The sequence below is a fragment of the Strigops habroptila genome, chromosome 21 (genome assembly GCF_004027225.2).
Source record: "Strigops habroptila isolate Jane chromosome 21, bStrHab1.2.pri, whole genome shotgun sequence".
In the NCBI taxonomy this organism is placed as follows: Eukaryota; Metazoa; Chordata; class Aves; order Psittaciformes; family Psittacidae; genus Strigops; species Strigops habroptila.
The window spans coordinates 2007316-2021596 of record NC_044297.2 but is presented as its reverse complement, the minus strand read 5'-3'; the positions used below and the strand labels follow the sequence as shown (position 1 = coordinate 2021596).

The window sequence follows — 14281 nt, the reverse complement described above, 5'->3', positions numbered from 1 at the left end:
CCCATAAAACAGCGCTGTTGCTGACATGCAGACCTTGTTGGGAGCCTTTTAGTCTTAGTTATTGGTTGTGGAAGAGATGACACACTGAAGCTCTGCCCTTGCTTTGGGTCCTGTTTGTGCTGCAAATATAGAACAAGAATCACAATACACAAATGGCAGCAGAATTGGAGTCTGGGTTTGGTGACTGGCTCCGTGTAATGTTTCAGATGCCTTTTAAGGCTGCCCAAACTGGCTCCATTTTGTGAGTCACTACCATTAATCCTGATTTTAGACTACTTACCTAGTGTTGTAAATTTGCACCATGTTGTACCAAACCTACAATCCATTGCTGAGATCTCTGAAGCCACAAACTGCAGGAGCAGTCACATTGGAGGATGAGTCTTTGTGTTGAGATGTTCTCTATATCCAGAACAAGGATGGAAATCTCTCAGGAAAAATTTGACTTGTTTATTTTTGCCTCTGGCTGGAAATGCTAAAGGGGAAACTGCTGCTTTTCACTGTAGTTTGGCACTTCTGGCCCGAAGTGAAAAACAGAAGAGAAAAAACATTGATTTGGACTTTTCAGAACAATAAAAACTGGGTTCTAAAAATGGGCAAAGGATCAGCAGTGTGGGAGGTGGCTCAGAGCCATTTGTCTCAACTAGATGGCACCTTCCCAGGGAAGCTGGGCCAAGGTCTTTGTTGGCACATCTGCAGAGGAGGCAATGGAGATGTCCCTGTACAGATGCTTACACTGGGATGTGGTGGAGAATTGAGGTGGCAGAGAGGAAAGGCTTGAGGTGATGGTGTAGTTCTAAGGTTCTGTTATAGGAAGAAGATGAAGCTGATAAGAAAAAGACACAAAGAAAAGCAGCAGGAGCAAAGGGAATATGGAGCTGTGCCTAGTGAGGGTAGTGTGGGTCTGCTGCATATAAGGTGATATAAAGATGGTCGTGGAACAGTGTTCCTGAAGTGTGAGAAATACAGATAAGCAAAGTGAGTGCAGCAGAGATAGGGAGTCTCTTGTCCACATGAATCCTTATAAGCTTAATATCTTCCAGATTTAAATTCTGTACTTAAAAACACTGTTGTAGATAAAAGCTTTTCCTCACCCTCTCTCCTCCTTTACCTCCCACATTCCCTCTTAGCAAGGTCTTCAAGTAGGGGCAGTCTCACTGATACATTCCAAATGTGAGTCAAACACATCCCTCTGCATGCTGGAAGGATTTTAATTCAAGAGCCTGTAGGAAGCCTCTTCCACCTCTCCAGGATGGCAGTCTGGTATGTTTGGCAGTAGACCAGCGACTAAGATACTCACTGTTGTGTTGCTTACCCAAAGAGTCTGTAAAACTAAAGACATTCACAGAGGAGTACCCAGCCTGTTTGGCTTAGGGCAGGGAGAAGGAGAGCAGAGCAGTGCTTATCTGCTGCTTTGGGAATGGCCCATTAAGGAATGCAGTGTTGTCAGAAGCACAGAGTGAATTAAGGGCAGAGGAACTGGCTTGCACAACAGACAAAAGAGGCAGGCAAGAAATAACCTCCAGTAATCAAACCACAGCCCCAGAGACACTGTGGGGATTGAAGCCCAGAGATGCTTCAGAGATAACTCTGTATGTGTCCAGGGGAAAAGCAAAAAAACACAACAAACTCTTTTCTTACCACGTATAAAGTCGTTTCTGAGTGACAAGCACATTTCTAAACCCTGAAATTCCTCTTGGCATGCTTTTTAATTAAATGGGAATCATTATTATCCAGCACTTCTTCAGGCAAGATACCAAGCCAGCTTCATCCCTGGAGTAAATGGACCGAAGTCAATAGACTTACTCTGGAGATTTATCTGGCACCCAGTTTCTCCTTGGCATGCATCCATAAAGGAATGCTGTTTCCAAATGTATCCAAGTTTATTGGTCTCAGAAGTATTCTGGGATGAAGGCTGGAATTTACCACTCGGTTTACAGTAGATGCAATTGTTGCTTAGTGAATCAGAACAATAACAAGGTCTTTGCTGTGCCTGATACCAGCACAGGCAAATTTCCCTTGGTATCTGGGGGGGGAGTAGATATTACAAAGCCAGGAGCCAGGCACTAACCTTTCCAAAAGTTTCAATGATATTTATCCAACAACATCAGAAAACAAAGCAAACTGACATCCCTAACACTGTTATCATGTGAGAAGGAGGGCAAATACAAAGCCATCTGTAACAGGGTGACCCCACTTTTCCTGAGCAGAGCATATCTGCAAGACACCAGATGCCACATCCTGGCCTCGTTGATGTTTGTGGGCATTTTGCTGTTGTCTCCTTTTCCTCCTCCTTCCTGAACACAGCACAACCTGCAGGAGCCTGAGCAATCATAGTCATAACTGTGTGTGCAAGAGGCTCTTTAGGTGCCCAAGGATGAAATTGTTCTGGGTATGAGGCCAACATAAGGTTTAGGTTTAATATTGATGTAACCCAAATAGATTTGAATGTAAATGGAAGCCAAATAGATAATAAGCCTCCAAAACTGTCTTAAGATGGATTTTGCAGGCACATTGTTAGATTGGTTTGGACGGAGCTGGTTGAAGTGTTTGGCATGTGTAGTGGCGGCATAATTAATACAATAGTTGGAAGGACTGATTGTGCTAGGACACTTTCCCTGTTCCAATATACAGCACATAGTGAGCAAGTGTCTCCCATGGACACTTAGAGTTGCCAGGCTGAGTTGTGCTTGGGCCACGCTTTGCACCTGAACAGGATCTGCCTGATCTACCCTGCTCTAGGGAGACACTCCCCCCCTGCAGTCCTGATCCAGCTCTGGGGCAACAACACAAGAGGGACATTGAGTTGTTGGAACGAGTCCAGAGAAGGCCACAGAGATGCTGCGAGGGCTGGAGCAGCTCTGCTCTGGAGCCAGGCTGAGAGAGCTGGGCTGGGGCAGCCTGGAGAAGAGAAGGCTCCTGAAGGGGAGACCTTAGAGCAGCTCCAGTGCCTAAAGGGGCTCCAGGAAACCTGGACAGGGGCTTTGGACAAGGGCCTGGAGGGACAGGACAAGGGGAATGGCTTTAACCTGCCAGAGGGGAGATTGAGATGAGCTCTGAGGCAGAAGCTCTTCCCTGTGAGGGTGCTGAGGCGCTGGCACAGGGTGCCCAGAGAAGCTGTGGCTGCCCCATCCCTGGCAGTGTTCAAGGCCAGGTTGGACAGAATGATGGGTGACAGAGTCTTGGGTGACATGGTCTAGTGTGTGGTGTCCTTGCCCATAGCAGGCACTTGGAACTGGATGATCTTAAGGTCCTTTCCAACCCAAACCATTCTTGATTCTATGAAATATCTCCCTGGTGCAGCTGAGACTGGGACTCCAAGCATTTTAGGCGAAGAAGCTGGTCTGTGCTAATGGCCCACTTAGAATGTATCTACGCAATCTTAGTCCTTTTTATACTGCAGCTTTTTAAATCCAGGGGTGGGGTAAGCATATACGTGAGGTGTTGGCATTTAAGCATCTAACACCATTTTTAAATTAAAGCTGTTTGCTGGAAGGCAGCATGGAAGAACCCAGCAATTTGCTTGGCTCTATGTGGAAACAAAAAGCTGGATGGAGAAAATGCAGAAAATATATATTAAAACCATATGAAAATCATGGCTAAACTGGAGGAAGAGGAGGGGAGGAAATGCACAGGCTCTACAGCAACCCTGAAGAGTCATGAAATTACATGGTGCATGTTGGCTGATGGAGATTACTTATAAAGGTCCATGTATTCAAATTCCCACCCTCTCCCATGCGCACAGGGCCCAGATTTCCTGCAGTTACGTGATTTTCATAGAATCCCAGCCTGGTTTGTGTTGGAAAGGACCTTAAAGCTCCTCCAGTTCCAACCCCCTGCCACGGGCAGGGACACCTTCCACTAGAGCAGGTTGCTCCAAGCCCCTGTGTCCAACCTGGCCTTGAACACTGCCAGGGATGGGGCAGCCACAGCTTCTCTGGGCACCCTGTACCAGTGCCTCAGCACCCTCACAGGGAACATCTTCTGCCTTAGATCTAACCTGAACTTCCCACGTTTGGTGGTATCACTGTAACTGTAGGTTTAAAGTGGTGTAAAGAACAGAACCTGCCTTTGCAATTGCAGCGCACAAATGGCAGCAACAAGATAAAGAGAGTGTCATTCATCATCCAGAGTCCCCACGCGGCTCACTGCTCCTCTTAGCCTCCTGTCAATTGGATCAGAATGGGTTAAATATGGATATCATGCTCTATAACTGGCTGTCTTTAAACAGGCCAGCATGGAGCCTGGAAATAGCATAGCAGAGGTGTTTTGCTTGGGCTAATACCATCATCTGCACAGCAGCCCAGGTAGAGAAATGGGTTATTAGAACAGCATCAGGCAGTAACTGGGGTGCTTCGACATGCTGCTGTGATGGCTCATTACCAAAGAGTTAAAGCCAAATTCTCCAAAGCATCCATCTGGGGTATCTAAACTGAAAGATCATAGAGAAGATCATCTGAAGGGTAGGAACTTATCACTTGCCTTTGGAGGATATGCCTAGACTACATATTCCCAAACCAATTTACTTGCTAATGCATTTCCTTAAGGCCAGATCCAAAGGCCAATTACATGAATCTGGACCAGGTTCAGCACCCTTTGTTCCAGACCACAACAGATACTTAACATGAAGGAGGCCTTGTTGTTCTTTGCCCTGGTGCTGCATGGAAAGTAATTCACTCAATAAAAATGACTTCTTCCTTTGTTTTTTTTCCCCTGGTCTCCTCTCACCTCTTACAAAGGAAGTTGGCTCAGTCCAGCTAAGGAGAAATAGATCTTTAGGACACAGTCTTAACCAGAAAATTCACTAGGAATTGGAGAGTGAGAGCAAGGAATTCTGCATATAGGAGAAAGTAGTGATGGTGTTTTGCTTTAGTCCAGAAAATGAATGTTCTTCATGCGGGTTTCCAAAGAAAGTGGGTCAGACACTTGGAGCAAACCCAATGGATCGTGGCCTTGTTCATCTGTGGCACTGAAACAGCCTAGGAAAAGGAATGGCCTTTGCAGATGCGTTCCCTGGAGAGCTGCCTGTCAGCCCTATGCAAACTTCCCCAGGGTTAGTGAAATGGAAGGGGTTTTCCTCCATGATGTCATGTCTTCGATACTCGGACGATTTTGACACGTGCTCTGATCTGTATTGAATGTGGTTTGTGTATGTCAGCTTCAAGTCTTAGGGGTGAAACAGCTTCTTCTTCTAGTTCTAATGAGTTAAAATTGACATTCCTGGATGTGCTCCAGGCTGACAAGAGCAGTTAACTTGAAAGGACGAGCTAGCTTTCCTGTTGGACTCCATGTACCTCTTGCTTGTGTGGCTGGGAAGAAGAATGTGTTGTACTGCAGATGAAACAGGGACAGGCTCCTGCTTGTACTACTTGATCCTGCTTGAAGTGTAGACTAAACCTCCAAGGCTTTAATGGGGCCTTAGAAAACATGGCAGATATAAACCAAATAAAAAGCAATTGTTCCTTTATCCAGCTCATAACTAAAGTATGAATCTGTCACAGGACTTAGCAGAGGTCAGAACTATAAATATGTGAGGGGAGGGAAAAGAAAAAGGATGAGTCAGATGGGTCATGGTTACTGCTATAAAAAAACCCAAACCCTGTTTATCGGGATAACACAAATACAGATTCTGTGTTCTCCAGAAGAGTGAAGGTAAATAAGGACAAAGGATCTGCTCAGTCAACTGCCTGCTCCCTTCCCAAGTTTTACTCCTGATTAGAGGTAAAGTCCTTTATTTCTGATTTTGGATTGTTTTCTCATCAGCCTTCATTTTAAACGATGACCTGTTCCATCTTCAAGCAGATACACTTCACTGGCAAGAAACATATTGGCTTTATTTATCATATCAAACTCCAGGGACAGTTACTTGAATATGTACTTGCTGGACACTGTAAACTGATGGAGTTTTCTGGTCTTCCAACATGGAAAACATCCTAGACACATTCCTGGAATATGCAGAATTTGGATTCAACATGTGCTCTCTTCTGCCTGAATGGCTGCAGAAATTTCAGGGCAACATCCAGCTAGTCCTCGCAAGTGCTTTGGAACTTGCAGAGGTGACTGATAGCATTCCTCTGCTTGGTCATCCATCACATATAGCTGCTTCTTTGTGATACCAAGATGGGACAGCCAGCAGAGACCTGTGTCAATCACAGGCATGGTGACATCTGTGATGAAAGGCAAAGAATTGCTTTATCATCCTGAATTGCTGGCAACTGCTCTCCAAGTTCCTTCCTTTGCCAAGGAAAGCCAATGGCCACCTCTCCATCCCACAGGCCTTTACTACATGGAAACAAAACACCATTGTAGGCTGCCCAGGGCAGTGGCGGAGTCACCATCCCTGGAAGTGTTCACACACCGTGTAGACAAGACCCTTAGTGATATGGGTTAGTGGTGGCCTTGGCAGTGCTGGGGTATGGTTGGACTGGATGAGCTTAAAGATCTTTTCCAGCCTGGTTGATTCTATGGTTCTACAGCATGGTGATGATGTAGGAACCCTCAGGAGCAAATAGAGTTGCTGAATGATCACATTTTTCCTCTTTCAAAGGCAGAGGCAGGAGCTCCGGTTGCAGCAGCCGTCCCAGGAATGGCCTGGGGTTATCCAAACGTTTGCAGTGCACATGCACAAACACATCAGCCTTGCCAAGCTAAGCTGGCCCCAGCATTTTGCTTGGCCAGGTGTGTTCCCAGTAGATTGCATTCCACAGATCCACGTGTGGCATCTGGCTGGGCAGGGGGAAAGTGAGAGATGCTGCCCAGGATGAAGCATGGTGGCCAGAGCAGGTTGGTCCTCACTTGGTTCCCTGCAATGGCCCTTTTCTTTCTTGTACTTGAGTCATTGTTCCTATTTGTGCAAAGTGAGCAGGGGTGAGGCCCTGGGACCTCCTTACTCACACGCTGCTCATTTGTGTGAGGTGGCACAAAGGTCCCATGTGCTTCTCCGCCTTCAGAATAAGGCTCCGTGCATATACAGCTACACCCAAAGGGAGAAAGAGCGGGTTTGTGCTGTTTGTACACTAAAAGCCTTTCTAGACCTGGGCAGAGAGACACAAAATACATTTCTGTAAGGTCTGAACTTTGAAAGCTCTCGCAGGCTCAAGGGCAGAGACTAAACTCTCCCCATGTTTGGACCTGTCCAAACTAACTGATATAAGTTGGCAACTTATGCGGTGCTCAGATGCTCTTAGAAGTGAATAGCACTCAAAAACAAAAGGTATCTCTTTTTTTTTTTCTTTCTTTTTCTATTTTTCCTTTCCCCTCTTGAACCAGCATAGGAAAAACTTGATCTGTTCATGGAATCACTTGGTTTGTGTGTGTGCATATGTTATGAGAAGGAATGCAAATGCATGACAAGCACAGCCACCTCTTCATTTCCAAGTCTGTAACCTCCGGAGTTTCTAGTGATTCTGGCTGAGAAGTTGTGTTTGGATGTTTAGCTGGACCAAATGTGTTGGATAGATCATCCTGAGGTTTCGTGCCAATGCAAATGAGAGCAACTGCTCTGAAACCCATCATGTTCCACCAGAACAGGGGAATGAGGCCACTTCCAGTAGGTGTATTTTGGATCAGATATCTGATGTTTCTCAGCATCCAGTGGGTTTGGATGAAGGGGTTGGGTTCAAAAGGAGGTCTGCTGACAAGTGCCATCCCTCACACTGACCAAAACATATCTGCAAATGTGGCTAGAAAAATCTGCTGTGTATTTTGGAGCATTGTATGTGCTGTGTGAGTATATATTGTGTCAAGAGACATAGAAGAGATCATGTTGTCTCCATCCAAGAATGCCAGAGGGGGGCTCTTCATAAGGGACTGTAACAATAGGACACGGGGTGATGGTTTCAAACTGAAACAGGGGAAGTTCAGGTTGGGTCTGAGGCAGAAGTTGTTCCCTGTGAGGGTGCTGAGGCGCTGGCACAGACTTTTCCCAGAGAAGCTGTGGCTGCCCCATCCCTGGCAGTGTTCAAGGCCAGGTTGGACACAGGGGCTTGGAGCAACCTGCTCTAGTGGAAGGTGTCCCTGCTCGTGGCAGGGGTTGGACCTGGACGAGCTTTAAGGTCCATTCCAACACAAACCATTCTATAATTATAGCTTAAACCAAGGAGTTTTGAGTAAACCAAGCGCTTTGAGTAAACCCTGCTGCTACCCATGGTTTTCTTCCCACAGAGCAGCGGCCTGATGCAGACAACACTTCATCATTTGCTTTCCAGCAGGAAAAAGAGCCGGTGTCCCCAGAGCTGCGAGCACAAGCTGGGAATTGCAGGGTAGACAGAGAGAGATGGATGCTTTACCAGACACTCACCAGCAATTCTAGCCAGCCTGAGCTCCCCTGAGCATCATGCTAATGTCGCAGCCTGACCACAGTTGTGCTGTGTCTGATGAGCAGTGTCATGAGCAGGGCAGCAGATGCACCCACCACGCTCATTTCAAATGTCATTTCATGCTTCCACACGTGCTTTGTGCTTCTCTGCATATAAATAGAGACTCGGTGTCCATTCCTGAAGCACCACAACTCTTTAGCACTGTAGGGTAGGGGCAGAGCTCTGCACCCATCATTGCTGTGGGCTGAGATATAAAGGCCTGACCCAGCCCTGGTCTCCTCCGTAGCCAGAGGCACATGCTCTTCATTAATGGCCACATTGCATGACTGGGGCTTCGCAGAGGGAGATAAAAACAGTGAGCTCATCAGAGGGGAAAAACACGAGCGAGAGGAATTGTTGTAAATATTTATCTCTTCAGGGCCTTTAACGTGATTGTCATTTTCCCTTTCTGCATTTGAACAGCCACGTTCTTATTGTGTAGGACTGTGAGGTTTGGGTTTGAAGGGTAACTTTTAAGCCTACCCATGTGTAGCCCATGCTTAGGAAGCCTTTACACATAATACCCACTCCTAAGAGGAGCTGAGGACACTCAGTGCCACCTTCACAGGCGCTCAGCACCCCAACAGCATCTGCCTCATGGCCTGGTGTGTAAAGAAAGAGCTGCTCATCCAGATGAACTTAAAATTACTGGAGAAGATCCGCCCCTGGGGAATCGCACTGATGTTTGGGCTGGGTTCAGTCCGTTGACTGCAGTGGCTGTGCATTGGAGTGCATCTTGTGTAAGGGAGGGACATTTGACGCGCCTGTATGCAACTGCTTTCCCTTTGGAAGGCTCTCTGTTGCTCTTGGAGTGGAGGGCTGTGGAAATAGCCAACTGCCTGCTGAGCCCTCGATGCAAACTTTTTGCATGAAATAATAGCCTCACGCCCACATAAACTTCAATTGGTTCTATGGAGAATATCCTGGACCAGTGTAAAACCTCACCCTGCTTGCTTTATTCAAACCTCTGGGACAGCCTTAAATCTGCACATATATATATATATGTATAGTTTTTCAGCTTATGAGAGTGGACTGAAAATGTTAGCCTGATAATGTGAAAAGCATTCTTCATGAGAGCATGAGGTGGCACAGAATGCAGAAGGGCCTGGGAGACAGAGGCTGGGGGGTTATTGCCGCTTTGCAATGTCTCCAGGGCATTTCACTTCATCTTGATTTCACTTGCCAGTTTTTGTTCAGGCTGAATTATTTGAGGCAGGGTTTGTGCAGCAGCCAGAAGAAGGAGACACTGATTTAGTGTGGGTGTTCGGGTGAAACAGTGACTGCTGACTACGGCTCCTGCTGGGATTAGGAGGCTGGAGAATCAAGGATATATGACTGAATTTGCTGTTAGCCCACACAGGGCAGGGGTCACCTAATGAGCACTATGAGTCTGGAGCTGTGACTGGGATATGTCTCTATGGCAGAGCTCTGGGATGCCTCGGTTTCCCCTCTTGCTCTTGGTTCCTGACACCAGCACACAGCCCCGCGGCTGAGCTCAGAGATGTTCACAGTGGTGGATCCTGGCGCTTTCTCTTTGGGGTTGTTTTAAGTGACGTTTGAATTGTGCTAAAGAACAAAGGAAGAATTAACTGTTCTCTTTCTCTTTGATCCTTCTAGATCATCAAAGAGCCTCCCCCTCCTCCTGCAGAAGACAGCGAGGTGAGTAACACCAACAACCCCATTTCCTCAGTGTTTAGGACAAGGTTTTGCTCAGTTTCCTCACGAGACGTTGTGATTCTGCTGCAGGGCAGAGTACGGACCTTTTAAACCTTTGTGCTCAGCTTTGTTGCATTAAAGTCAATAGTGGTTTAGCTAAACTAGAGGCTTTGTACCTGATGTCTGCCACACGTGTTTCACTCTGCTCACTTTGCTTTCTACAGAGGTAGAGATGTGGTGTGTGTTTATTTAGGAGTGACTGTAGATGTAGGAATACAAGTACCTCCACTGAGCAGGTAGGGAAGGACAGACAATACTTCCACCTGGTACTACAGAGTTAGGCTGTGATTCACATAAAGGACAACCCTTAAGTGTATGTTGAACTTTGAAGTTAAAGGAACCTAAACATGTGCTCACTGCCTGCCTGGGAAGGCACAGTAATGATATTGATGATTTAGCATCTAAAACAACTCTTGGCAGCAGAGGGGAAACTCACAATGCTGATCCCTTGGACCACAGTTGCTGTGAGTAAAGGCAGCCCCACAGTCTTTGCAATGTGTCTGCAGAAAGTGAGCAGATGTAAAACCATCCTGGCCTCAGAAAAGCTGCAGAGAGGGAAGTTTTAATGGAGAGAAGCACTGAAGCAACATTAAAACCTTCACCTTAATTCTGCTTATGCTTTTTAGGTGAATCTAGCAACAGATGGCTTAAAGCTATGTCACCACTGCTCATGTCTAGTGCAGACTCTGCCCAAAAACATGCTCTTTTTCACCTGCCTCTTTCTGTGTCCTCCTGCTTTCAGCACATGATGAGTCTCCTCTTCACTTGCATTGTTTTGCACTTGGGATTTCATTGCAAGTCCCTGGGTTGTGTTCAGGATGCACTGATGTCAATGGGAGCTTTTCCATTGACTTCACTGGGCTTTGGATCAGTTCCTCTTAACTATGCAAGTGAAAGAAGACTTAGACCTGTGCTCAGAGGGATTTGGTTGGTTCCTTGCTTTTTGCATCTGGAGACAAATTCATTGCCTGCTTCAGCTTGCAAGTGGAAAAGCTGGAATGATCCTCAACGTCTGGCCTCAGTGTCTGTGCCAAGGCAGACAGACATCCTTAAAGCTCAGTGCTCTGCAATGCTACAGAGGTGGAATCCAACCCAGCTTCTGCTTACACTGAGCACAGAGTAAGAGTTCAGGGCACCTGGAGCCCACGCCAGTGCTAGAACCTCTGTCTTGGTGGCACTCATCCCCTTCCAACCAGGCCTGAAGGAAACCTCCAAATCTGAGCACTCCTGGACCTGAGGGAGATTTGCATTTGGATCCAGTGCTCCCCATGCCTCTTTTTTGGCCTGTTTGGGCTGTATCTAAATCCACTAGCTTTGCTAGCTTCTATCCTCTGAATGAAAAGGAAAACATGAACCCACAGTTGCACATGCTCTGTTGTGCACCTCACATGCCTCCAAGCCAGGGGATTCAAGTGCTGAAACTAATTAAAATGCATCCCTCTGGAATGCTGGCTCGCTGGCCAAGGGCTGGAAGGGGAAATTGCAGCTCTGTGCTAAGAGGGCAGGCATGCTTCAAGTAGAAGAAAGCCTTTTATCAAACCAGTAAGTGCTGCAAAAGCAAACCAGTTGCTGCAGAATAAACCAGTTGCAGAACACTGGTTATATTTGCCTCAGGTTATATTTAATTAAGCTGGTGTAAAGATATTTCTGGACATGTTCGATTTTCTCTCAGCCCTGATCCTGGCCGAGGGGAATAGTGTGCAGCTCCTCAGATGACTTAGTCCTCAAGTCAGCTGTTCCACAGGTTTCCTTTAGCAATGGATTTGCCACTGGCTTTTCATTTGAGACTCACCTGGTCTTGTGTTGTGGAGAACGTGGGGCAAATCCTCTTTGTTTCAAAGCAGAATGCAGCTCTGCTTGCTCACAGACTTGCTCCCCATAGGTGGTGGCCTAACTGCAGATCAGGCTTTGGCTGTACCCAGAGTAAGGCACTGCACGGTGCCTGAAAAATGGCATTAACTTGTATCCATTCTTTACCTGCTTCCTTGTTAATATAAGAGATCTATTTTGGCTATTATTCTTACTGTTTTGGGGCCCTGGATGGCAGGCTTTGGTTATAACAACGTGCTAGCATTGTAGGGACTAGTCTGATGGTAGAATTTCACATGCACTTTCCACCAGAGCACATCTCTCAGCTCAATAGCATCATAGAATGGTTTGGGTCGCGAAGGACCTTGAGATCATCCAGTTCCAACCCCCCTGCTATGGGCAAGGACATCACAAACTAAACCATGTCACCCAAGACTCCAGGGACTGTTCAGCCTGGAGAAGAGAAGCTGCGTGGAGACCTCAGAGCAGCTTCCAGTGTCTGAAGGGGGCTACAAGGATGCTGGAGAGGGGCTCTTCGCCAAGGACTGTAGGGATAGGACAAGGGGTGATGGGTTCAAACTGAAACAGGGGAACTTCAGGTTGGATCTAAGGCAGGAGTTATTCCCTGTGAGGGTGCTGAGGCGCTGGCACAGGGTGCCCAGAGAAGCTGTGGCTGCCCCATCCCTGGCAGTGTTCAAGGCCAGGTTGGACAGAGCCTTAGGTGACACGGTCTAGTGTGAGGTGTCCCTGCTCATGGCAGGGGGTTGGAATTGGATGATCTTAAGGTCCTTTCCTACCCTAACTATTCTATGATTCTATGATCTCCAGCATAAGGAGTGCTAATCCCTTCAGCAGCAGCATGACACTTACAGTAAGATCACTTGTCTTTTTTACTTCTCCGAAAAATCTTGGCAAACAAAGACAGACAAGAGGAATTCCTGCCTCAGCAGATCTGGGAGCTGAGGCCCATATGTCTTTGCACTGCAAGGAGAATGCATTATACCGGAACAATGCAGGGAAAGGAGTGTTGCTGTCAAAGCTGCCAGAGATCTTATTGAGCTCTGCTTTAAAGGCCTTTTGAGACATCCTGGAGACACGCTCACTGTTGGTGAAGGAAACCATTATTGGATAGAAACTTCTAATTTCATTTAGGATTTCATTCAGGAATTGCGACTGTTGTGAACTCACCGCTGTGCTCCTCGCACAGCGCAGGATGCTGGGGAGTGAAGCCCAGATGGTTTTACTTACAGCCAGGAAGGATTGAGTTAATGCCAATCGGAAGAGGTGGATGCCTGCAGGAGCCAGCGAGCACCTTTCTGGCCTGTGATTAGCCATTGATGGTGGATCAAAACCACATTCCTCTACCTCCAGTGAACAGGAAGGCTTTTGCTAGCCCTGTTGGAGGAAGACACAGTTGCTTTTATTCATGTGTCCCTTCACTTTCAGACTGGGCTTACTGGAACATGACCTCCTCAACTCAGACCAGAAGCTTCCCGTGAGGCTGAAGCTGGTTCTCTCTGTAGCAAGCCATTTTCTACATGAGAAACGCCCAATCTGCAGGGCTCTGCAGCATCTAACATCTTCCTAGGCACTACCTGACCTGTGCCAGAGTCTGCTGCTAGTCAGGGCCACAGAACAGACTCCATCTGCAGTCAGATGGCAAAGGCAGGCAGGAGATCTATGAAATGACCAAAGCCGCATCACTCAGACTTGTTTTTAACCTGCTGCTCTGTCGCCCAAGCTCCAGAGTCACCCTTAACATGGCCCCAGAGCCAAGCCACCAACCAGCCTGAAATTGGATAATTCTTATGTCTGTTGTCATCTTACCCACATACACCAAAGCAAACACACACACAGGGAAGTCCTGCAGAGAAAGGACCATTCAGCAGCACAGACATGAGATGCTGAAGGTAATTACTACTGTCATGGGAGGCAGCATGAACAGGAAGAAGTTAACTCACTGCAGAGCAGCTGTTGTTAAGCCAATACATGAAACCACCTATCATAGAACCACAGCCTGGTTTGTGTTGGAAGGGACCTTAAAGCTCACCCAGCTCCAACCCCCTGCCACGGGCAGGGACACCTTCCACTAGAGCAGGTTGCTCCAAGCCCCTGTGTCCAACCTGGCCTTGAACACTGCCAGGGATGGGGCAGCCACAGCTTCTCTGGGCACCCTGTGCCAGCGCCTCAGCACCCTCACAGGGAACAACTTCTGCCTCAGAGCTCATCTCAATCTCCCCTCTGGCAGCTTAAAGCCATTCCCCTTGTCCTGTCCCTACAGGCCCTTGTCCAAAGCCCCTCTTCAGCTTTCCTGTAGCTCCTTTAGGCACTGCTGACCTAAGGTCTCCCCTTAAGGAGCCTTCTCTTCTGTGAGGACAACCCACATGTTCAGCTTGAATTAC

At 47.2% G+C, this 14281-nt stretch overlaps 1 protein-coding gene across 1 annotated transcript in view; it reads left to right on the top strand.

The window, feature by feature from the left end:
• The window catches only part of ANTXR1 (ANTXR cell adhesion molecule 1), an 81869-nt gene that overhangs the window by 39568 nt on the left and 28020 nt on the right, over positions 1-14281 (top strand). The window contains exon 14 of the mRNA XM_030509895.1: positions 9972-10013. Coding sequence (XP_030365755.1) covers positions 9972-10013 — 42 coding nt within the window. The remainder of the gene's footprint in view (positions 1-9971; positions 10014-14281) is intronic.